A 22,394-nucleotide genomic window follows, 5' to 3' on the forward strand; every position below is an offset into this window, starting at 1 on the left:
GGTCAACAAGTCGAAGTTGGAATGGATGATATAGGTTGCTAAACTAAGGTTAGTAAGTCAGGTTTGGAATGCAACCGCGCAGAGGCATCGGCAACATCGGGCCTGCAGCGTGCCGATGCCGTACGTGTTGCCGCACGGTGCCCACCAGGGTGCCCACGCTGGTGCCCACACTCCGCGGTCTTCCACCCACGAATCAGAATTTGCAATCTGTCATTAGCGGCGTGCACTGTGCACGGTGCACCCAGGTCAAGAGCTAGCAGCGCGTCATACCGGTATCTCATGCCGGATACCCCATTCTCAGCCTGTGCTTAAGTACCACAGCAGCGTTGCACAACTGCTCGGCACTCCACCGCATTCTCGCTTCTCGCATTCCGGCCCACTGGCACGGCGTCGCCCGATCTTTCAGCTGCGGCGCTGCATTCTCTGATTGTCAAGGCCAGTGTCAGCGCTGTTTGTCATCTTCGCAAGTCGCTTGAACTCATTCGAGTGAGCGTCAATGCAAGCTCTTTCTACCGGGTTACAGCGGAGTGCTAGAGAGGCTAGCAAAAGCAACCTGACCCTCAGGAGCCTTATTGACGTGACCGTTACTCCCATTGGCTCCTCAAATCGGGTCGCCATTCAAATCCAGGACGAATACAGCTACTTCCGCAGCCCAGGGCAATGGTACGTACCATGATAACACACCCACGATCAAGTCTAAAATCAGCGCAACAAAAAGAAAGAACACCCTGAAACTGCCCTCAAAATGGGGACCTTTGTCAACTAGCACCCACTACGTACCCGCATGCGTCAGCTCGCAACACCCGCCACCCCTATTGGGTGCGGGCGCTCCCGAGCGCCCTGGCACCCGCCGCGCCACACTCTCTTGCGCACCTCGCTCCCGTAATGCTCCTATGGTCTCGTCGCTCCGGGGTCAGCCTCTCGCGTCAGGTTCTTCTCCTCGTCCGCATCATTCATCACCACTCCTTATCTGCTGCCTACGCCCCACAACCATGCTCTCGGGGCGGCGCCCATGCCGCTCTCTCCTCTTCGTATCATGCCCGACGCTAGCACCCACCCTGCAACCAATGAAACCGCGCCTCTAACGCGACCGCTAACCCTCAACAATTCTTGGAAGGATGGTGCTGTCGGGGTAAGTGCGGGGGCACCGCTCGCCTTCCGGTGACTTTGGCCACCGTGTCAGCACGCAACGTGCGCGCTTCGAGCTGGGAGCGCATGCCCTGCCCCAACAATGTGCGAATGGCCGTCGTGTGTTTGGACTGCCAATTGAGCCCCACTACCAAGTCACAATCTACCTTACCAAGTAACGCATTTAGCCGAACAAATATTCGCCAAGAAAGCTACCATGCCACTCCCGCTAAATAAAGTACATGCCAAGTTGAGGGATGCTTTGCGTGCCCGCCCCCACAATCCGGGGCGCGCATGCCTAAGTCAGCCATACCGCCAGGGAGGCTGGACCGTGCAAGCACACGACATACTCATACAATCAGGCCATCGAGTGGCGAGCTGGTGCGCTGGGCGGAGTGGGAAAGGGTACCACATGCGGCACTCCTAGTGTGCCATTCGCATCTGTATTGCCTTCCTAGCCGCGCACCCACGCAACCCACGCGGGGCCTCTGTCTTCCTCTGGAGGTAATTGACCCCCTGCGTCACGCCGCCTGATCTGTGTGCCGAAATCCGTGCACTCACGACTGTTGTGTGCAAGTGTGCTCACTGCAACCCGCCCGACACCACAAATCATGACCACCGCATTTCCATGCCTACAATAAAAACAAAACATTTGTGCTCACGTTGCCGGCCCGGCGGTGTCAGGCACGATCCAGCGGTACACGCAGTCCTCGCCCGCCGCCGGTTCCCGCAAAGCTCTGACTCCACCACGTTCACGCTGCCGCAGGGGCCCCACCCTAGCGACGACATACTGGGTGTGCAGGGCGCCCCCCAGACCAGCGCGCAGGATGGCGAGTACCCGCCCCACTCCGGGCGCCGCTACCAAAACAGCGACTCGCGGCGCTTCGTGATAGTCAGTCGCAAGGTCCGTCACCAGCAAACCACTCGTGCTTCAGCGGCGCTCCGCAATTGACCCTTTAGCCGCCACGCACAAGCCTCACGCACGACGCGCGGCTTTTGAAGACGCATCGCAACCGACGCCCCCATCTCTCTTTCCTCACTTGCACCTCGTGCTTCGGCGGAAATGCATACGACCAAACGAGGCGTTGCCTCCCACTGCCTGGCAACACTAACAGTGGTGACACAGGGGGTGCAGTGCACAGGCCCGATTAAGAAGTGCGCGCTGGGCAGAATCCGTGCGAAGCGGGTGCGCACAGCAAACGACACGCCGCCAGCCACCACAACGCATCTCTTCCTATCAGGCGTCCATACTGGCGCCTTCATGAAAGCCGCACATGCACCGCCATGGCACCGCGAAGCGCTATCAAACTTTCATCCTCGCACATCGTTGTACCGTAAACAAACAAAATCAGCAGCCAGCCCTGCAAAAGCACGCTTGCTCCGCGACGACGGAGCCTCACTCCGTAAGCACACTTAGGTGTACATGCGTGCGTGTTGGCCACCGCGCCTTTCCCCCTCCCCTCAAGCATCTCAACCAAGCCAAAAGCCTCAGCCAATACTACAATCGGTAGAAGAAACCGCCCTCAACAGCTCCAGGCTCCACTCCGCAGCCTGTAGCTTACAGGGGCGGCGCAACGGCCATGGCGACTGGGCCGGTGTGCAGCTCCGCGAGCACGTCACGCACCTCCGGCAGGGCCGCCACGACCTTAGCGCCGTCCGCCAGGCGCTGCGACGCCACAGCGGCGACAGCATGCGCCGCGTCCGCGGCGTCGCGCCGCTCTGCCGCTACCGCGCCGACCGCCTCCGCCGCAGCCACAGCCTGCTGCATCTGCATGCAGGCACGCTGGAACTCGGCGTGCAGTGCGGCAATCATCTCCAGGTCCGCCGGGCTTGCGCCGCCCGCCACAACCGCCCCCGGAAGCGACAGCGCCGGAAGCGCGAGCGGCAGCAGCGGCAGCTGCAGCGCCAGCATGGCAGAGGACGGTAGCACCGCCGGCGCCGCCGGCAGCAACTCCGCCGTTGCGGCGTCTGAGGACGATGCAGGCGCAGGCCCCGCGGCCGCCGGCAGGCTGCTCATGTTGCTCACGGCCGGTACAGCCGCTGCCTCGTGCTCGGCCGAGGAAGACGGGAAGCTCGTCATCGCGGACCGGCCGGGGCGGATGTGCACTTTGGGCGGGGCCGCCAGCACGCGCCGGCGCTTGATGGACGACACCTGCTGCAGCGCCGGAGCCGACATGGGCAGCCGCTCATGCTCTCCGGCGGCCACCCCGTGCTCGCCCTCGTGGTCCTGCTCCTCGTAATAATAGAAGTCGTCCGAGCGGCGCTGCGGCGCGGCTTGGCGGCGTGTGTTGTGGCCGTGGCTGGGCCCGGACGGCGCCGAGTAGCCATAGTCGCCGCAGTCAAAGCCGGCGAAGAAGAGCAGGTCGTAGGCGGCCGTCTCCTCTTCGTTGCAGCTGTCCTCAACGTCGGTGCCGGTGGCAGCCGAGTGCTGCCCGCGCTGCGGCCGGGGCACCTCCGCCGCCGTTGTGCGCCAGCCCATCACCGTCATCTCCGCCTCGTCGCTCGACTGCTCCGACACGGAGCCGGCGCCCGCGGGCGCAAAGACATCCTCGTCGGCGATGAGCGAGGCAGAGGCGCCGGGGCGGCGGCGGGTGGCCAGACGGCGGCGAGCCTGCACGGCGGCGACAGGCGCGGTGGGCGTGACGCCAGCGACAGCGGCCTGCTGCTTGCGGATGAGGCGCTGGCGGCGCACGCCACAGGCGTTGCACAGCGTCTTGGGGCCTGTGGGAGTCAAAACAAAGGATACTATTAGCCAAATTCATACATTTATCCGACTCAGACGAAAAAAAGTGACAGTGACCGTCCGCTGGCAAGGGTGGGCTGGAAGAGCCAGCAGCCCTTCACGTACCCATCGGGCCTTCACGCCACTGCGGAGTGGACGTCGCCCCGCACTCTACGCAGCAGCGGACGCCCTTGCGGTTGGCCTGCAAGTAGTCGGCAGTGTTGAGGGGCGAGGTGGTGAGCGGTTGGCATGGCTGCGCACGGTGACCGGCTCGCCACTTGTGCAGCGAGTGGCGTCGAAGAGAAGTAGAAAAGTCGGCGGCCGCAACCGACACGACCGGCGCTTTATGCGCGTACATCAATTCATAATATGCAAATACACCAACCATTTTCCAGCGGCACATGGCGAACAGCGCGCGACTCACCACGTCCAGGACGGCGTCGGCCACCGCAGATTGCTTGCTGGCGGCGCCAGCGCTTGCCAGAGCGCGGCGCTTGTTGTTGCGCATCGACATTATGCAAGAGATCTATAGTTCTTAAGTCTAAGATAGCTAGATCGCGTGAAGAGAGCGAGTTAAGTAAGGGCCGCGGCAGGAGAAGTAGCGACTGCTGTCTGCTAGCAGCCCGGCAGCGGTCACGTTGTGCTGCGTGAGTCCCAAGGACTGGTGGTAGTAGCCACGTTTGCTGTGGCGAGGAGGACCGCGTTGAAAGACATGCGCGCTTTCCGGTGAGCAAAGCTTCAGGCCCTTTCGAAGATCTCCTGCGCGTAGACAGCAACACAGGAGGTGCTCGTTAGTTTGGTATCGCGGCCAGCAGCCAAGCTGAAGGCAGCGAGGCCAACGTGGCAGAAGCCAGGTCGATTCCGGCCTTCGGCGTGACCGCGTGACTCTTCCTAGAAGACGCCCCATTCAGGTCTATGAGCGAGCTGTCAAGATGCCACAGCCAGGCAGATGCGGGCAAGGCCTGAGAACGCGGCCTCCTGTTGCAGAGACCTCTCACGAATCGCAAGCAGCCAGGGTTCTTCGGCCGCGCGCACGCGAGGCCCTCTTACCGGCTTAAAGCTGGTGTAGGGCACTTGATCTATAGCTAAGTGGGGTGCGCGAGTGGGATTCCGCTACGGTGCGAGCACAAGAAGTTCAAAGACCGTTCTGTCACGGAGAGCACCTACTGGGTTGGAGTGGGGAAGAATCAGCAACGTAGTGAGTTGTTTATAGGGGTGTATGACTGAGCCGACGGCGCAGCAGCCCTTGACTACTTGGTCGGCTCAGGAATGGGCCAGATTGGCCGTAAAATCTGGAGGGCGGCGCACATGTTTTGCGGTGTTGCTGAGTCAATGCACAAATGTTAGGACATGATGGTGATGTCTAGTTTGGAGTAGGCCTAAAGTCGGGGAGTGTGACACATGCTCTAGCATTTTCGCGACGCTCCGCAAGGCTCATACGCAGAACTCTGTCTTTTAGTGCTATTAGAGGCATGGCTAGTACGCAGGACGCGTCGCACGGTGCCGCGAGTGCCGGCACGGCAGGCGGGCGCAGCACGGCTGCAGCTGTCAAGGCCGGCCCAGTGCTGCCTTGGATGCGCGTTCCCATAACCATCGAGTCTGGGACGGGAGTGCCCATCGAAGGGGTGCTAGGCATGGACCAGCGGCTGGTGCCGGTACTCCTCAAAGGTAGGAGGGGGCGGGGCCTCCATCAGTCAAACACACGGTCACCAACAAACACGTCGCCAAGCCGTCGCGCCGGACACAGTCCCGCCTCTATCTTTGCAGTTAACCACCCCTTCTGCACTCCATGGGTCGCGGATATCGGGCTGAGGCAGCTTCCTTCGGGGCTTCTTAGGTGCATGCACCATTTTCAACCACCCACAAAATGCAAACCGATGTTGGGGACGCTCCGCGTGGACGCTCCGCCTGCCTGCGCATTCCGCTCCACGACGCTCGTCGACGCTTCTCCCTTCTGCTTCCTCACCACGATTTACATGTTGGTGGCGCAGCGTTCAGCTTCACGGAGCTGTTCCCGGTGCAAGCGGCGGTGTGGCAGCACTCGGCGGGCGGCCGCAGCACCGCACACGACCTGTGTGTGGCTGCGCCCACAGGCAGCGGCAAGACGCTGGCGTACGCGCTGCCGGTGGTTAACGCGCTCGCTGACACCACCTCGTGAGTAACGCGAGTGGAGTGCAAGGGCGGGGGTGGGGGCTGCGAGGAGCGGCCAACCTGGGGCCTGTACAGTGCTGGCAGAAGGGCACAGGGTGCGGGTTAGGACGGCCGCGTGTAGGGGCCGAGGCTGAGGCTAAGGAGCCGGCAGTTCGCGCTGCACAGACGTGTTTTTGGAAGAGGGCACCGGCGTATCGGTGACACGCGGAGTCAGCCGTGAGGGGCGAGTCTGTGAGCGCGGCCTGTCTCCCATGGCGGTGCACCCACAGGCACAAGCACTCCAGGAGCTTGGGGCGGCTGCAGGCGCTGGTGGTGCTGCCCACACGTGACCTCGCTGCGCAGGTGTGTGGTGGTGGTGGCGGTGGTGGGGGTGGTGGTGGGGGTTATGTGCCCGAGCCTAACGACAAAGTCCCATCATCATCAGAGGGGGGTTCACCATTCCTAGTAGGGAACCAGAGACATGAAGGAAGAGGAGGAAGGCCCCTGGCCGCCGGGAGCTGTATCCTTTACCACGGGGCAGGCGGGGCGTGCCGCTTGGGTTGGGCCGCAGTTGCCAACGCCTGTCGCGGCCGTGTAAAGCGGCTATGGTAGTTCCTGGAGCTCGGCAAGGGCGTACCAGAAACATGGTTGAGGAGGCGTGCCCTGACTTGCCCCATGACCGCATTGCCACACCCTGGCGGCCTGATGGGCTGTGCAGGTGTATGACGTGTTCCAACCGCTGTGCGAGGCGGTGGGGCTGAGGGCGGTGCTGGCGGCGGCGCGGAGCTCAGAGGCGGCGGAGGCGGCGCAGCTGCTCGGCACAGCGGCCGGCGGCGGAGGCGGAGGCGGCTCGCAGCGACATTTGCAGCAGTACTTGCACCAGGCCGCCCCCGGTGGCATGGCGGGGACTGCCCACGGTGGCGGTGGCGGCATTGGTGTTGGCAGTGGGGCGGGCGGTGGAGGCGGAGGTGGAGGAGGCGGGGGCGCGGACGTGGTGGTGGCGACGCCGGGCCGCCTGATGGCGCACCTCAGCGGCACGCCTGGGTTCACATTGGAGCACTTACGCTACCTGGTGCGTGGCTCTGTAGGGTGGGGTGGGATGGGGTGGGGTGGGTGAGTTATATGCGCAAGCCCGACGAATAGGTCCCTCGGGGTGGGTGGGTGGGTGGGTAGGTGGGGCTTATCAGTTTCAAACCAGCAGGATCCGAGGGGTTCATAAGACCACTGAAGTCCTGGGGGGCAGACCAATAGGTGCAAAGCGAATGGTGGCAGGCAGGCATCGCGTGGGTAGCGACACTTAGGTAGTGGCCATAGTCAGCGGCCCTGCATGGAGACACGGAAACATACGCACATGGCCGCATTTTTGTTCGTCATATGCGCACGATTGCGGCTTGTGGCGCATGCTAAAGTGCCGCTGCGCCGCCGTTGTTGTGTTGCTGCCCCACTTCCCCATTCCCAGGTGGTGGACGAGACGGACCGCCTGCTGCGGCAGAGCTACCAGGAATGGCTGCCGCGCGTGCTGGCGCAGCTGTCGCCACAGCACGCCGTGCTACAGCAGCACCTGCACGTCCTGGCGCAGCACGGCTACGACACCGCCGGCGGCAGTAACGGCCCCGGCAGTAGCGGCAGCAGCGGCGGCGGCGGCGGGGGAGGCGGCCACTTTGCGGCGCTGTGGCCGGGCGCCTCAACCGGCACCGCGCTGCCGTACTCCATACCCCGCGTCGTGAAGATCGTGGTGTCGGCCACGCTCACACGCGACCCCGCAAAGCTGCAGCGCTTGGCGCTGCACCACCCGCGATACGTGGCCACCGCCGGGTCCGCGGGCGCCGCCAGGGGCGGCGGCCAGGGCGCCGGCGGCGCCGGCGCTGCCGCAGCGGCGGCCGCCGCGCGCTACTCGCTGCCGCGCAGCCTGAGTGAGTACCGGCTGCTGTGCTCAGCGGCTCGCAAGCCGCTGGCGCTGCTGGCGCTGCTGGCGGATGCAAGTGCGGCGGGCGAGAGCGTCATCGTGTTCACGTCGTCGCTGGAGATGACGCACAAGTGAGCGGCTCCCGGGGGCACGCCGCGGCGCATGGGGATGGCGGGCGGGCTGCTGTTGGGGTCTCATTCTGGGCTGTGGCAGCGGGCGACTGTGCGACTACCGTACTGGGAACGCCGCAGAGGCGCGAAGCGCACCCCGGCTTCCAAACTGCCATCCTGCTGGAACCGTGCCACGTGTTTACGTGTGCTCGTGGCGGTGTGCTGCTCGGCGCGGCCCGTTCGCCGTACCGTACACAGGCTGTACCTGATGCTGAGTGCCGTGGGGGACCTGGCGGGCAAGGTGGTGGAGTACTCCAGCCACGTGCCGGCAAAGGAGCGAGCGAGTGGGCTGGAGCGCTTCCGGAAAGGTGGGGTGGGGCATCAGGAATGGCGTGCCGCCACATTCCGTAGCAGTGCCGTGACACGCTGGCCTTTCTAATCAAGCTAAACATTGATACTCTCTGTCCGGCAGAGTCGTGTCGATTGTGCGGTAATAGTGGCCGGGCCCAGCACAAAGGGCGCTTCCACAAATTGTAACTACAAATTTGTTCCAGGATGCACCAGGACTGTTGCAGTTGCCAGCATCGCACCTATGAGTGACAGCCCCCTGACCGCCGCCCACTTCCCCTTATCCTGCATTACTATTCACTTCCGTCACACGTTGCTTGTTGTTCTGTAGGGGACGCCAAGGTGCTGGTGGCCTCGGACGCCATGACTCGCGGCATGGATGTGGACTGCGTGCAAGCCGTCATCAACTATGACGCGCCCGTGTATGCCAAAACCTACGTGCACAGGTGCGCGCGCGCCCTGCGGGGGCCGGGACCAGGGCAATGTTAGCGGCGCGAGGAGCCGCGGTGCTTCACTCCAGCCATTGCCACTTCGCATTGGACTCATGTTTAACATGTTCGGCAATGGAATTCGGCTGAAAGCAAGAGAGCAGGAGACTCAACACCCTGCCCGGCGTGCGTCTGTTCGTACACGTTGCTCACAGGGCCGGCCGCACGGCGCGCGCCGGCAAGAGCGGCCGCGTGGTGACGCTGCTGCGTGATGAGGACATGCGGCACTTCAAAGCCATGATCCGTAAGGCCGACAACAACTTTGTGCGCGAGCTCAAGCTGCCGGCGGAGCGGGTGGAGTCGTTCCGGCCGGCGCTGGCGGGTGCCTTGCAGCAGCTAGAGGCGCTGTTGGCGGCGGAGAAGCGCGCGGACGCCGCGACGGCGGCGGAGCTACAGAAGCAGCAGCAGGCGCAGGCGCATCAACAGCAGCAGCGGCAGGAGCAGAAGCAGGAGGTGGGCGGCACCCAGGCGGAGGCAGGTGTGGAGGTGGGGACGAAGCGGCAGGCAATGCACGCGAAGGAGGAGGAGGTGGAGGTGGCGGGGGAGGAGGAGCCGCAAGAGGAGGTCGAGCAGAAAGTGCAGCGGAAGCGCAGCCGAAAGGACGAGCAGGGCAAGACGTCAGGCGCTTCCGCTCCTGCACATGAGCGGGAAGTCGAGACGCCCAAGCGGGAGTCTGGTGCGGAGGAGCCAGGGGAGGAGGAGATCGCGGAGGAGGATGGGAGAAAGGGGCGCGAGGGCAAGCGGAAGAAGCGGCGCCACGGCAAAGATGAAGGCCAGGCCTAGAGCTGTCGGACAAAAGCAGCCGCGAGAGGGGAAAGTAGCGGAGGGGGTGGCTTACATGGCGGCAAGCCGCTCAAAGTACAGAACTCAATCAATGTGTGCGGATTGCAAGGTGGTGGGATGTGTTACGGCAGGTGCTGGTTGGATATGGTCCACGCCGCGATGCCGCAATCGCATGTCGGCACATACCCTGACTCGTGTTTTGACTTGTAGTCGTCCGGGCATGCACGTAGGATCACGCCGACATTGCACGTGCCTACTTTCATGCCGGGCGATCTTCTGTAACAGTAAAATGCTCTCTGACGGACACGAGTCACGGGCCCATAGCTGATGTGAAGAGCTATTGTGCCCGTTCCAGTACTTGCGGACAGCGACCAGGTCACCAGGGCCACAACTTCGACTTGCGTGTACATGCACTGTTATGTGGGAGAGCCCGAACGGAGAGCCCCAGGAGCTTGTTAAACATATGCTCCTCACCACCTGAAGTGTGCACCGGCCCGCGGCACAGTACAGGGCCCCGTCCGTCTGCCTTCGTGCCTGCCGCAAGACCCGCCACCAAGATACCCTCTTGCTCTGGTGCTCCAGCACACGCGACTTGCACCAGTGCCTACCACTACATCGACCCATGCCGCCATGCATCCATGCATCGGCCTACTCGATCCGCTGATCGCCAACCAACTATCACCCAGACGCCGCATGGCACTAAGGTTTCAATAACCAACTATCAACCGACGCCGCATTGCAATCAAGGCATTCATAAGAAGTGTTGTGGGGCAGCTGTCATGAGTAGCGTAAACTTCTTCGCATTATAATCCCACATCCAACTTCTTTGGTTCTGCATTATATGATGGCGTATGCCTCATCATTGCTACACAGTATAGACAGTACCCATAGGCAAGTAACCGGCTCCGTGCGCACAATTTATGCGGCAGCACAACAGGCAGGGACCAACAGTAGGGCAGTCAATGTCCACATGGCAACCCAGTGCGGCATCAAACCGTACTCACGAAATTTTCTAAAATACATGGCGCGGGCTGCGGGTCAAAACCACAGGCTTGTAAGCGGGTCGGCGCCTACGTCCCGGCCGCCCCAACGCCGCGCGCCTGTCCTGTTGCCGTTGCCGACACCGCCTTTCTCCCTGCCGTAAGCCAACACGCTGTCCGCGCTGCCGCCCATGCGGCCCGTTGGTCGTGCGCCCGCCCGACCCCCGTACCCGCTGCCGCCGTAGGAGCCCGCGCCGAAACTGCTAGAGCCGTAGCCGTAGCCGCCAGACCAAGTGGTCCCCGTCCCGGCAACCATGTTCAGCCCCACACCCGGACCTCTCGCCAGCAGCGCCTCACGGCCCCGCGGCGCGGCGATGTGCAAGCTGGGCTTTGCTGCCGACGCAGGCGCTACAGCTGGCAAGAAGCGCTCTTGCACGCCCGCGCGCGCCGCGGCTTGCAAAGCTGACGCCCCCGGACCGCACGGTCTGAGCGAAGCCGCTGGTGCGTTTGCTGGCGCTTGCACAGTGCTGTCGGTCGTGACGCCCGTAGACGCAGCCGCGGCTGCGGCGGCGAGAAACGCTGTGGTTGCGGGCGCCTTTGGGATCTTCGGCTTGGGTATCGCAGGCCGCAGGCGGGCGGCCAGCCACTCGGACAGTCCGTCGCCTCCTGGCATGCCAGTGACTCTCGCAGAGCTGTCCGGCATTGTGACGCGTTCTAGCCGCGCTTTCTCCGCGGCTGCTGCAGTTTCTGCTGCAGCTGCCGCCGCCGCAGCCTCAGCCTCGGCCGCTTTTGCCGCTACTGCGACTGCCTTTGACTTTGCCGCTGCGGCCGCCTGTGCTGCAGCTGCTGCTTTCGCGTCTGCCGCCGCTTCTGCCTCTGCCGCCGCCTGTGCCTCAGCTGCCGCTGCTGCTGCTGCTCTATCTACCTCCTGTGCCCCGGGCGCTTCCTCCACGCTTGCTAACCCGCTCATTTCCGTCGCTTTGGAGCCGGCCCCTGTCCCCGAAGCGCGTTTGCTGGCGCCACCGCTGGCGCTGACCGTGCCGCGCCGCGCCTCTGCACCACTGCCGTCCTCCGTGTTCTGTCGGCTTGTTTGCGTCACACCATCATTCATTGCCGTAGCCTGACCTGTGCCAGCGCCACTGGCGGCCGCCTGTCCAGCTGTATCTGCAACAGCTGCCACGTCCGCGGCCGCCGCCGCTGCACGAGGAGAGCCCGAACCGCTGCCACCTGCGCTTGGCTGATCCATGTTCTGGTCTTCATCCGGCCCGCCCCACGGCCCTGGCACCCAGCGGCCGCTGAGGGCGCGGAACAGGTCCAGCCCGTCATGCAAGACAGGAAAACCAGCGGGGCTGGCAACGACGCCGTCCTTCTGCTGCCGGGCTGAGCGAGTTGCCGCGCGCGCGGCGCGGTGCGCTCGCTCAATGGCGCGTAGCGCAGCCGCTGCTGCGGGCAGGGGCTTTTTCTCCGGCGAGAGCTCGCCCAGGATGACTCGCTCTAGTGGTTGCTGCTGCGACATCCGACTAGAGTGGTTGACGGCACTGCCAGGCGAGCCCACTGTTGCGTAAGGGGAGGGCACGAGACACTTAGAACACTGCACCGTAAAGTGTAGTGGTGGTAGTATGCAGTGGCCACCGACTTCCAGCGGCCTCGCCCGGTAAGATGCTGTCAAATGCCACGTGATGCTGATCCCGATAGCGAGCCAGCTTACGTGTGGATATGCTGGACCCGCCAGACGCCTGAAAGCCGGGAGGCAACGCCGGCAAGTGCGGCACCTGCGCGTGCTGGCGAGCATCCTGCGTGCGGCACAAGCATACAAACAAACACATATACACACACACACACACACGCACACGCACACACACACACAAGCACACACACACACACACACGCACACGCACACGCACACGCACACGCACACGCACACGCACACGTACACACACACACACACACACACACACACACACACACACACACACACAAGGCATCGTCTTACTGACCTGGTGAGCGCAGAAAGTGATGGAACCCCGCAAGATAAGGCATGGCAAGCGTGCTCACCTGGGCCTCGGTGAAGGATACAAGACGCTGCGGCCCGTAGCCTTTCGGCATCAAGCTGTGAAGCTGTCCGGACAGCGCGGCTACCGCAGCCACAGCGCAGCACTGCCATGCCCGTGCCGCGGTGGCATGGCGCGCGATGACCGAAGGCAGGCACTTGCTTTTGGTGCAAGCGTTGTGTGAAACGCCGGCCAGGCGTGGCGGTGTGAGCCAGGACGCCAACGGCCGCTGCGTCCAAGGCCCCACAGCAGCAGCACACGCAGACCCGGCACCAGTGCAAAGTGAGCTATGAAGGGTGTTTTTGAGTACAAGAAAGAGCCCCGCAACCTTCATCCAGCGAGAACACAAGAATAGCATGAGTGCCCCACCGGTGAATTTGGGCACGCGGGGTTGATTGTCTTGTTTCCTTTCGCTTATCAGTATGAGCTGCTCGATGCGCACTAGTTATCGCTGAGTTATGATATCTGAAGGTACGCAGACTACTGCAGCGCAAGGCTTCTCACCTACTCCAGCCCAAACTTTGAGTTTGAGGGACTCTGAGAACTCAAGATAATACGGGAGCACTTATAAGGAAGTACGCACCTACTTGACACGCGAATCCCGCCACGAAAAAAGCCTCCCAGGATTGGGCATGGAGCTTGGAAAGCATGCCCCTCAACGGGTCGCTCTGCCTTGCGCCTCCTCCACCATCTCAGCCAATTGGCTTCCAAAAACGTGGCCCTTGCTGGCCTTTCTAGTTCGTAGCGGCTCCTTGTTCGTGCTTACCGTCTGCAGGCAGTGCCAGCCCTCCACCTGCATTCCCCCAGCACGTCAGCGCATCCTTCAGTAGTTTTTAAAGACATACCACATCTATAACTGTGTTCTGAGGCCGAAGCCAGCGTGCATGGGCAGCAGCTGAACAAACGGCCTGGTTGAATGGGGCCAACAGGAGCTGGTCGGGTAAGAGGAGTCTACGAGAATGCGGGTGGTCCTGGTCGGTTTCGCGGGTACGCTGACAGCGTCGGGCGTAAAGTAATGAGCCAGCGCGACCGAGTCCGTGGCGAAAACTCGGAGTCAGCTTTAGGCTGCCCGGTGACTGACGCAATGTGTCCCTTACAGGCGTATCGCCCGTGTACCCAGCCAGCGTGAGCTGAGCTCTAGCCGACTCTTGCTGGAGCAGAGTCGGCTTCTCTTGAGATGACAGACGACGCGGGCGTGTGCAGCATCACCGTTGTTCCTGGCGGTGATGCTGGCCAGGATGGCGAGGCAGGAACGCTGCTCCGCGTGGTGGCGCCCTCGCGGCACATCCGGATGGGGGACCTCTTACCAGTGTTCGAGTCCATGGACCTTTGTCTCGTCTCCTACACGGCGGAGCGGGACCCGGATGCGCCGATGGGAGCAGCAGCTGCTGCAGGGACGTCTGGCCGGAGGAAGGCGGCCAGCTCCTTCCGCGGGTGAGGCTGCCGGGGCGTGTGGGGCTAGGGCCAGAGCCAAGCCGTTGCGTGAGGTGCTCCAGGGCAGGAGCCGTGTACGCCGCCCATCACTCTACCAGCTGCAATAGGGACGGGTCTGTATTGGGCATAATTATACTCTGCCTGCTACTCACCTCGTTGTTTTCCTCTTGCTAGACCGCGTTGAAATTTCCTGCCCCTCACCCCACCCCAAACGGCATTGCACAGGTTGTTCCTCATCACTACAAACGATGGAGATCCGCTCAGCGAGGAGCTGCTGGGGAGCCTGCAGGAGGCCCTGTTGCAGCAGCTGCGCATCAGCAACGCAGCGCTGCTGAGACGGGCCGTGCGGGACTCATCGCGCCGTGACAGCGTTGCCTCGTACACAGGCACGGATGCTTCCATGGACCCCGACTCGCCCTCAGCGGCGGCGGCCGCGGCCGCGGCGGCGGGGCACGGGCCATACCACAGCGGCCCGAGTCTCCCCGCGGGCGCAGGCGGCAGCGGGTCCTTAAGCCACATGAATCCAGCTGCCCACCACATGCACAGCCACTCTAGCACGCAGAGCCTGCCTTCGCACCACCACCAGACCTACCAGCCGCAGACGTCCCTGTACGGACATTACGGGGCAGTGCACGGTCAGCTGCCACCGCAACACCACCACACCACGACGGGCGTGCACGCGCCCAGCAACCTGGGCCCGGGGCCCGTGGCGCACCACCACCCGCAGCAGCAGCACCCCCACCCCCACCATCATGACCACACCACGTCGGCTGGCAGTATTCTGTTCTCGGAACACAGCGTGAGCAGCGTGGGGTCGCTGCTGCGCGTGGCTTCGGGCGCCCCGTCAGACATGGCGGCGGTGCCCAGCCCGCCGGCCAACCTGCACACGGCGTCGTTCTCCTTCCTGCAGCAACATGCGGACTCGGTGCTGCTGGACTCGGCGCCCAACAGCACCACGGCCGGCGCGCTCAACACCGTGACCACCAGCACCAGCAGCCTGGGCGTTCTGGACGAGGCTGCTCGGATGGGGCACTACACCCTGCCTGCGCAGCCGTCGCCATTTGCCGCGGCGTCGCAGCAGCAACAGCAGCACCCACCACACGGACCACACCACCATCACACGCAGTCGCAGCCCACCCCGCACGCCCACACGCGGTCACAAGGCCAGGCGGTCGAGCTGTATGACTTCGCGCTGGGTTTGCAGGCGCGCTCCTCCTCGGCATCTTGTACGCCGCCACCAGCGCAGACTCCAAGTGACCCCGATGCTGCGACCGGCCGATCGGGGCCCAGCCCAGCCGGCGCGATTCCGGCCTCCCGGGCGGACTCGGGCCGCGGCCCCCTCGCGGCGAGCTTGCAGCCGGTGGCGGCGACAGCGAGTGGGACGCCGCACCACAGTCGACCCTGCTCCGGCGCGCAGCTCGCGCTCGTGGCTGGCATGCTGTCCGGCACTGGCGGCAGCACCACCGGCGGCTCCACGCCCGCCGTGTCCGCTGCCATTGGCATCGCCGGCACGTCGGCCGCCGCCGCAGCGGGCTCCATCGCACCCATCGCCGCCTCGCCGCCCGGCTACAGCCCGCTAGCGATGCTTGCGGCCGCGGGGGCAGACACGCCCGCCGGCACGGAGTCCATAACGTCCACGGTGTTCGGGCCGGGCGGCGCGGCTGGGCCGGGCGCGGCCGAGCCGGCCGGCACCGCCACCGATGTGCTGGAGGAGGTTGATGACAGCCCCACCTCGGAGGAGCGCGACGGCACGTACGCATGGTGGTCCACGGTTTCGGCGCGCGACACGGTGGCGAGCATCATGTCGCAGCCGGCAAGGTCGATCAGCTCAGAGGCTGACCTGGGCTCGGCCAAGAGCATGATGACAAAGCACAACATCTCGGCGCTGCTGGTAGACACGGGCGGCCCTAACCCGGGCTTCATAACCAAGCGCGACTTCCTCAAGGTGCAGTTCTCCAAGAACTTCAAGAAGACTAAGGTGCGCTGCGGGGCCAATGGCATTGCGGGGCTGTTGCGGTGATGGGGACTGTATGGGGCGGTTAGTCGTGGTAGGTGAGGATTCTGTGCCGGTCGCGGAGGAACTCTGTCATACAAGGAGAGCCGTTCCTTGTCCGTCCTAGGTGTACATTGCAGCCCTTCCGCCCTACCCCATTACGTTTGTCTCCACAGCTCAGCATGCAGATGATCGCTTATCTCCAAAGCTCAGCATGCACGTGTTCTCTTATTGGCGTGCCAATGCTGCCATAACACATTCCTGCAACGCCTTCGCACAAGGCCCCGCCTCCTGCAGCCCACTCCTGCAACCCGACGCCACGCCGCGACCAACACGCCCAAACTCCGCACCACACACAGGTCAAGGACGTGATGACGCAGCCGGTCATATACGTGGACATCGGCTTGCCCATTGAGGAGTGCTCGCGCGTGCTGGAGGCGTACGGCGTGCGGCGGGTGCTGGTGCACGACCCGCTGCGCTGCACCGACGAGGACCCGCTGGCGGCGTTCGTGGGCGTGGTCAGCGACGCCGACCTGTTCAAATGCATGGGCGCGCCCGCGCTGTCGCCAGGTGCGTGTTCTGTCGGTGGGGCTTGCGACCGGACGCGGGGGCGGTTGCGGTTGCTGCAGCGGTTCTTACCATGCATCAACTCCAAAGCAGCACACGCGCCCTTTCCCGTGTTCCGTGCAACGCCCCTGCGCAGTGGTGGGCTCCATGGCCAACTCCACGGAGCAGTCCCCGGCCGTCCCGCTGCCAGTCATGCCGTCGCTGCCGCTCCCGGACGGACCCGGCGCGGCGGCGGCGCACTCGCCGGGCAGCGCCTTCGCGACCGGCCCGCCGGTGGCGCTGGCGACCATGTCCTCCGTCAACTCGGCCTCCGCCAATGCCTCCGTCAGCGGCTCCGCAGGGCCCTCGCACGCGCCCTCCTCGGCGTCGGCAGCCAACATCGGGGCCTCCATAGCGCAGGCGCTGAGGACGGTGGAGACGGCGTCGGCGCCGTCGGGCATGACTGCGGCGCCGTCGGGCGCGGCCCCCAGCTCCAGCAGTATGGTGCGGCTGAGCGCCGAGTCCAGTCTAGCGGACCGGTACCGCTGCGCGGCGGCGCTGTGGGAGCTTGATTTCAACGAGCTGGGTGAGGCGAGGGAATGCTAGGGTGCGGGTAGATTGCCTTCTTGTTGCGGATGCAACTATCGTAGCTTGAAGGCATGCCACATGTAAATGTAGGTCCCCACAAGCTGGTAGCATCCGAATCGGACGTGAGGAGCTGAGTTGCGAGTGACGATGTGTGGTGTGTTGACCGGCCTGCTCCTTCCAACGCAACGCAGAGGTGACTCGCCGCATTGGTGAGGGCTCCTTTGGTGAGGTGCTGCTCGCCAACTTCCGCGGCACCAAGGTGGCCGTCAAGCGCTTGCGCGGCTTCGAGTGCGGGCCCGACAACCCCGACACGGGCGAGACGGGCGAGACCGGGCCGTCGCCCACGCAGATGCCCATCTTCCGCCAATTCTTCGAGGTGCGTTGCAGCCGGCATAACTGGGCACATGCACTTGAATGAACGCCTGCACATGGGGTGGTTGAAAGGTGCTGTGTGTTTGTACGAGATAATGCTTGTAAGTAATTTGCACATCCCGTTTGCCGGTTGTACATGCAGCGCGAGATTGAGATCCTGGCGACCATTCGGCATCCCAACGGTAAGAGCTTACCCGCACACGGGCGCATACTTGCCCAGGGCCGCAGATATGAATCCTATTGCACACACTAGGCGTACCCGGTCCACTTGTGCCTACAACAACGTCGGCCATTGCGCTGTTGTGTTTCTGCCCCTTCCCTTGCAGTCGTCAACTTCATCGGTGCCTGCCACACGCCGCCCAACGTGTGCCTGGTGACGGAGTACTGCGCGCGCGGCTCACTGGACCACCTGCTGCACAAGAGCAGCATCCACATTGATACACTCAAAAAGGTGCGCGTGTGAGGCCTTTCCTTGGGGAAGATGCGGAGTGCAGTAGTGGAGCGTGGGCCAGTGCGGCACACAGGTGACATGAACGTTGATTCTTCAGCTTAGGGGCTGGTCTGCACTTCCTACTTCACTTAGTTACTTCTGCCTGCTGCTGGCCGCTGCGGTGTTGTAGGTCGAGTTTTCCATGGACATCGCGCGCGGCATGGGCTGCCTGCACTCCCAGAAGCCGCCCATCATCCACCGCGACCTCAAGAGTGCCAACCTGCTGGTCTCGGCGCGCTTTGAGGTCAAGGTGAGCCACTTCTCTGGGCCCGGGTACGAGCTATTAGTCCTGAAGCGCGCGGCACACTGCGTTTTCAGCAATGCACTGGCCACTGACGCCGGCTGTGCGCTCATGCACAGGTTGCTGACTTCGGGCTCAGTAGGATCAAGGACCATGCGCAGCTCATCAACAGCCGCGCGGGGCTGGAGGGCACGGTGGAGTATGCGGCGCCAGAGGTGCTGCGCGGCGAGCCCTACACGGAGAAGTGCGACATCTGGTCGTACGCCATCCTGCTCTGGGAGCTCATACACAGGCAGCGGCCGTACGCGGACGCAGACGTGCCCATCTACATCTTGATGTGAGTTGCACATGGCATTCACCCGCCGTCTCGCTCGGTATCCTGAGCCCCCAGGCAGCTTCGGACCCCTGCTTCCGTTCCAGACCAACGACACACTCGACATGACTTTTGACCTGCATCGAAACAACGCCTTGTGAACACCCGCCGACCCATTCTATCCGCCCGCAGGATGTCGCTGGGCAACGGCTCTCTGCGGCTGCCGCCGGTGCGCGAGGACCTGGCCACGCCGGGGCTGGCGCGGCTTGTGGAGCGGTGCATGGCGTGGCTGCCGGCGGACCGGCCCAGCTTCCGGGAGATCCTGCACGCACTGGAGGCGGAGTACAAGATCATCCGCGGCAAGGCGGCAGGTGCGGCGGCGGACGGCAGGCAGCTGGGCCGCTGGGCGGAGACATTAGGTTGGGCGTGCTCACCTGCTGTCTAGTGCGCTTGCCTATGTGAATGCTGTGTCAGCTTGCTTATCCATCTCCTGTTCCCGGCTGTGCCCGCAGCGGTGCCGCGCTCGGACTCGGCCTCCTCTATGGTAGTGCTGCCCGGCAACCAGGCCAGCACCTCGGGCGGCTCCGCTGCGCAGCCGGCGGCGCACGCCGCGGAGGGGCACGTGCAGTCGCAGTCGCAGCCTCACGCGCACCCACACCACCCGCCGCACCCGCCGCATCCGGCCGGCCTGCCGCCGTCACACTCGTCGCACAGCCCTGGCAACCGGCCCGCCAATCTGCCCATGGGGCCCGGCGCACCGCTCGCGCAGCGCAAGAGCAGCAAGCTGGGCATGAATGTGGGGCACGCCGGCGAGCCCGCCCGCCAGTCCTCCAACGAGCATGGGGAGCACGTGGGCGGCTCGCACGCGCAGCCGCCGGCACCCGCGCCGCGGCCGCGCGTGAAGCTGCTGGTGCCGGCACCTGCTGGCTCCACCGCCACGCCGGGTGGTGCGGGGGAGCCTTCAGACCCCAGCAGCCCAGCTGACTCCTCTCGGCCCTCATCCAGCAGAGCAACAGGCCCCAGCACGAGCAGCCGGACGGCGGGCACGGGCGGCAAGGCCTCTGGCGGCAAGTCTGGCGGTCGCGCCATGCGTGCAGCGCTTCGCTCCAAGTCCATGCCGCTTCCGGAGTTCGAATGGCTGGGCGGGGAGGACGGCTCGGACGATTACGTCGAGACGACCGAGTCGGTAGCAGACGAGGACGCAGAAGCGGGACCATCGGGCGGCACCACCGCCAGCGGCGCCGCGCCGGGGGCACCTCCACAGCACCCGCTGTCGCGGTTGTCCTCGTCAGGTGTAGCGGAGCCCGTGGCAGCCGACGGCGTCGCCGACGAGGAGGCGGGCGAGCACCCGTCGCCGCGGCTGCCGCAGCACTTGGTGGTGAAGCTGCCGCAGCAGCGCGTGGGCTGGGAGGGCGTAGATGTGGTGCGCGCAAACAGCTCGCAGAGCCCCAGCAGCAAAGGCCGGCGTCAGCTCAGCGCCGACGACGCCACCAGCGGCGGTGATAGCGCTGGCGGCAGCGGCGCAGGCAGCAGTAAGATGCAGACGCCGTTACACACCGCGCCCGGCTCAACACCGCGGCACTCCCACTTGCACCCAGGCGCTGAAGCAGCGGCAAGGCGCGGCCTCGCCGGGACCGCACCGATGCCTGCGGAGTCTGGAGTAAGCTCTGCCGCCAAAGCCTCGCCCTTTCACATGGCTGCAAACAGCCCCTTTGCGAACGCAGCGGACCTGCCGTGGTCGCCGCGGCCATCGGGCGTGGTGGGTAGTGTGAGCCCCAGCTTCAGCTCGCCCCGCACCTCGCACAAGGGCATGGGGCAGCCGGGCGGTGCTGCGAGTGCTGCGGCTGCGGCGGGCCCTGCGCCGGCGCCCGCTCCTCGGCGCGTCACCTTCGTGTCCCCCTTCGCCCAAATGGCGTCTGAGGTGCCGTCAGAGGCAGAGGAGGAGCAGGCGCCGGCGGCGAGGGAGCGGCCGAGGCGCCGGAGCAGCGGGCGGATCGCCGGGGACACGACCGCCAGCAGCCCGTCAGAGTCGGAGGACGGTGCGGAGGGGGCCCCGGCACCAGCGCCGTGGGTGGCGGCAGCGTCGACTGCAAATAGCACGGACGTGCATGTGCTGGTAGAGAAGGACCAGCACACCGCCTGGGGCGTGCTCGGCGCCTGCAGCAAGCCGGCTTCCGGTGACGTGTATCCGCCGGGCGGCCTGGTCACAGGCCGTGTGTCGCCGCCGCCGCCGCTCCAGCCGCCCTCGTATGCAGCCATGCGTGCGGCGGCTGCTAGCCCCTTCGCTATGGCCGCGGGCTTTGCGCCGGCCGACGAGGAGGTCGCGTCCCCGCGCACCGAGGGCCTCGCGCCGGAGGCAGTGGCCGCTGTGGCGGCGGCGGCCGCGGCAGCGGCAAGGGCGCCAGCCGGCGCCTCCACAACTGAGGAGGAGGAGCTGCCGCTGCCGCGCCCGTCAATGGGCGGCTTCGCTGGTATGGGGCTGCCATCAGGCAGCAGCAGCGCATCCGACCAGTTTGACGACGGCGATGACGACGCCACGCTGCACACCACAGCGTGGGTGCGGCTGTAAAGACGCTGCGCGGTGTTCGTGTCGGCGGTCGTCGAGTGCGGGTCCGAGTCGAAGGAGGTTGTATCTGCTGAGTGCGTTGCGCCCTTTTTGTCGGCCACGTCCGGATTTGCGGGGATGCCAAAGGCCCCCAACATAGAGGCGTGTGCTTAGTAGGCGCCCGCGTCAAGGTGGCTGGCTTGATAACGACCCGGGATCAGCCCTTTTCCTGCCTGCCTAAGGCAGACACCTCCTTGTTGTAGCCCCGGGCGTGTAACCTAGAAAGTTGCTCGGACGAGGCAGAGTTTGTTACAGTCTGTCTTGTAGATCTGTGTAGGCAGGCGGAAGCAAGAAGTGAAGTACAAATGTTGTTGGGATTTGGTGACGCGTGATTGAGGTGTGTGCGTGCGGAGGGAATGCTCGCTCGCCCGCTGACCGTGCGGTGACGAACTAGCGAGGACAAGTAACGCGTGAGCAGAAGCGGGCGTGGGGTCTGTGTTATTGATGCTGGGGCTCTCAGTACCAGAGTATGCTCGAGTGGAGAGGGGGCAGCGGCCAGAGTCGGCTAGTAAAGCAAGACCCACATTATTGGTGCAATGCGGTTTGAGTACGAGTCTGCATACCGAGCTAGGAAGGTGCTTGGTGCATGCATGGCGAGGAACCCATGCATAGGTCGGCAGCTTTCTAGGATTAAGTACAGAGGAGCGCAGGCGACGAACTTGATGCGGGGCATGTGGGGTACGCTGGCGTGTGTATGTCGATGCAACTATCATGCAAGGGATGCAGATGGACGAGGCTGAAAGTCCCCAGGCATCATATCTACGTAGGAATGAACGTGAAGGTGCAAGCGTGCTGCAGATGTGCAGGATAAGTGGTGACGTGGCCGGCGGAGTATCGTCAACGCTGGCGCGGCGGCAAGCACCGCATGACCGCAATGACGTGGAGCTGTTCTGTTTGCTGGTGAAGATTTCAAGTGCGGTAGGCTGAGTGTTCCGGAGGGCTCGCGCGCCGACCTGTCCTCGAGATGCGAGGACACACCCTGTAACTGGTGGCTACTGCGAGCCCGTGTTCCGAGGCGTTACTGTGGCTTGCCATGGCCGATCATTGCAGACAACCTTCCCCAATCTACTGTACTGTAAGGGCCCACCGGCCCGGGCCTCGGTTTTCGGCACAAGGACAGGAATGCACGTCGTGCTCGCCACCTTGTAACCACACACACATACTGT

General features: G+C 64.1%; 4 protein-coding genes across 4 annotated transcripts; 2 read left to right on the plus strand and 2 right to left on the minus strand.

Annotated features, from left to right (window-relative positions):
• Positions 1–45: 45 nt before the first annotated feature.
• CHLRE_07g319701v5 (uncharacterized protein) lies at positions 46–5,101 on the minus strand. Its single transcript, XM_001700972.2, has 4 exons — positions 4,901–5,101; positions 4,275–4,609; positions 3,977–4,052; positions 46–3,849 (listed from the first exon to the last, which is right to left on the minus strand). The coding sequence occupies exons 2-4, from the start codon at positions 4,362–4,364 to the stop codon at positions 2,687–2,689; spliced, it is 1,329 nt and encodes a 442-aa protein (XP_001701024.2). The 5' UTR covers positions 4,365–4,609; positions 4,901–5,101; the 3' UTR covers positions 46–2,686.
• Positions 5,102–5,211: 110 nt separating this feature from the next.
• Positions 5,212–9,653, plus strand: CHLRE_07g319750v5 (uncharacterized protein). The gene is made up of 8 exons (XM_043063956.1): positions 5,212–5,518; positions 5,842–6,004; positions 6,271–6,343; positions 6,699–7,052; positions 7,440–8,017; positions 8,255–8,364; positions 8,676–8,790; positions 8,988–9,653. The coding sequence occupies exons 1-8, from the start codon at positions 5,323–5,325 to the stop codon at positions 9,613–9,615; spliced, it is 2,217 nt and encodes a 738-aa protein (XP_042922524.1). The 5' UTR covers positions 5,212–5,322; the 3' UTR covers positions 9,616–9,653.
• A 1-nt stretch (position 9,654) lies between these two features.
• Positions 9,655–13,201, minus strand: CHLRE_07g319800v5 (uncharacterized protein). Its single transcript, XM_043063957.1, has 4 exons — positions 13,016–13,201; positions 12,651–12,875; positions 12,304–12,388; positions 9,655–12,149 (listed from the first exon to the last, which is right to left on the minus strand). Exons 2-4 carry the CDS (start codon positions 12,699–12,701, stop codon positions 10,654–10,656), a joined length of 1,632 nt encoding a protein of 543 aa, XP_042922525.1. The 5' UTR covers positions 12,702–12,875; positions 13,016–13,201; the 3' UTR covers positions 9,655–10,653.
• A 130-nt stretch (positions 13,202–13,331) lies between these two features.
• On the plus strand, positions 13,332–22,389 carry CHLRE_07g319850v5 (uncharacterized protein). Its single transcript, XM_043063958.1, has 12 exons — positions 13,332–13,586; positions 13,746–14,080; positions 14,306–16,058; positions 16,433–16,643; positions 16,777–17,205; positions 17,399–17,583; positions 17,722–17,761; positions 17,906–18,030; positions 18,200–18,319; positions 18,430–18,647; positions 18,816–18,994; positions 19,136–22,389. The coding sequence occupies exons 2-12, from the start codon at positions 13,824–13,826 to the stop codon at positions 21,190–21,192; spliced, it is 5,574 nt and encodes a 1,857-aa protein (XP_042922526.1). The 5' UTR covers positions 13,332–13,586; positions 13,746–13,823; the 3' UTR covers positions 21,193–22,389.
• The last annotated feature ends 5 nt before the right edge of the window (positions 22,390–22,394 follow it).

Source organism: Chlamydomonas reinhardtii, chromosome 7, assembly GCF_000002595.2.
Source record: "Chlamydomonas reinhardtii strain CC-503 cw92 mt+ chromosome 7, whole genome shotgun sequence".
Taxonomy (NCBI): domain Eukaryota; kingdom Viridiplantae; phylum Chlorophyta; class Chlorophyceae; order Chlamydomonadales; family Chlamydomonadaceae; genus Chlamydomonas; species Chlamydomonas reinhardtii.

Bases quoted from the DNA above. Each gene is read 5' to 3' on its own strand.
- CHLRE_07g319701v5 (XM_001700972.2), bottom strand. From the start codon at position 4,364: ATGTCGATGCGCAACAACAAGCGCCGCGCTCTGGCAAGCGCTGGCGCC. The intron at 4,053-4,274 runs GTGAGTCGCGCG...GACTACTTGCAG, and splicing joins CCGACGCCGTCCTGGACGTG to GCCAACCGCAAGGGCGTCCG. The intron at 3,850-3,976 runs GTACGTGAAGGG...TGACTCCCACAG, and splicing joins GTGGCGTGAAGGCCCGATGG to GCCCCAAGACGCTGTGCAAC.
- CHLRE_07g319750v5 (XM_043063956.1), top strand. From the start codon at position 5,323: ATGGCTAGTACGCAGGACGCGTCGCACGGTGCCGCGAGTGCCGGCACG. The intron at 7,053-7,439 runs GTGCGTGGCTCT...CCCCATTCCCAG, and splicing joins TGGAGCACTTACGCTACCTG to GTGGTGGACGAGACGGACCG. The intron at 8,365-8,675 runs GTGGGGTGGGGC...GTTGTTCTGTAG, and splicing joins GCTGGAGCGCTTCCGGAAAG to GGGACGCCAAGGTGCTGGTG.
- CHLRE_07g319800v5 (XM_043063957.1), bottom strand. From the start codon at position 12,701: ATGCCGAAAGGCTACGGGCCGCAGCGTCTTGTATCCTTCACCGAGGCC. The intron at 12,389-12,650 runs GTGAGCACGCTT...TGCCGCACGCAG, and splicing joins TATCCTTCACCGAGGCCCAG to GATGCTCGCCAGCACGCGCA. The intron at 12,150-12,303 runs GTAAGCTGGCTC...CTTACGCAACAG, and splicing joins CGGGTCCAGCATATCCACAC to TGGGCTCGCCTGGCAGTGCC.
- CHLRE_07g319850v5 (XM_043063958.1), top strand. From the start codon at position 13,824: ATGACAGACGACGCGGGCGTGTGCAGCATCACCGTTGTTCCTGGCGGT. The intron at 17,584-17,721 runs GTGCGTTGCAGC...TTGTACATGCAG, and splicing joins TCTTCCGCCAATTCTTCGAG to CGCGAGATTGAGATCCTGGC. The intron at 17,762-17,905 runs GTAAGAGCTTAC...CTTCCCTTGCAG, and splicing joins GACCATTCGGCATCCCAACG to TCGTCAACTTCATCGGTGCC.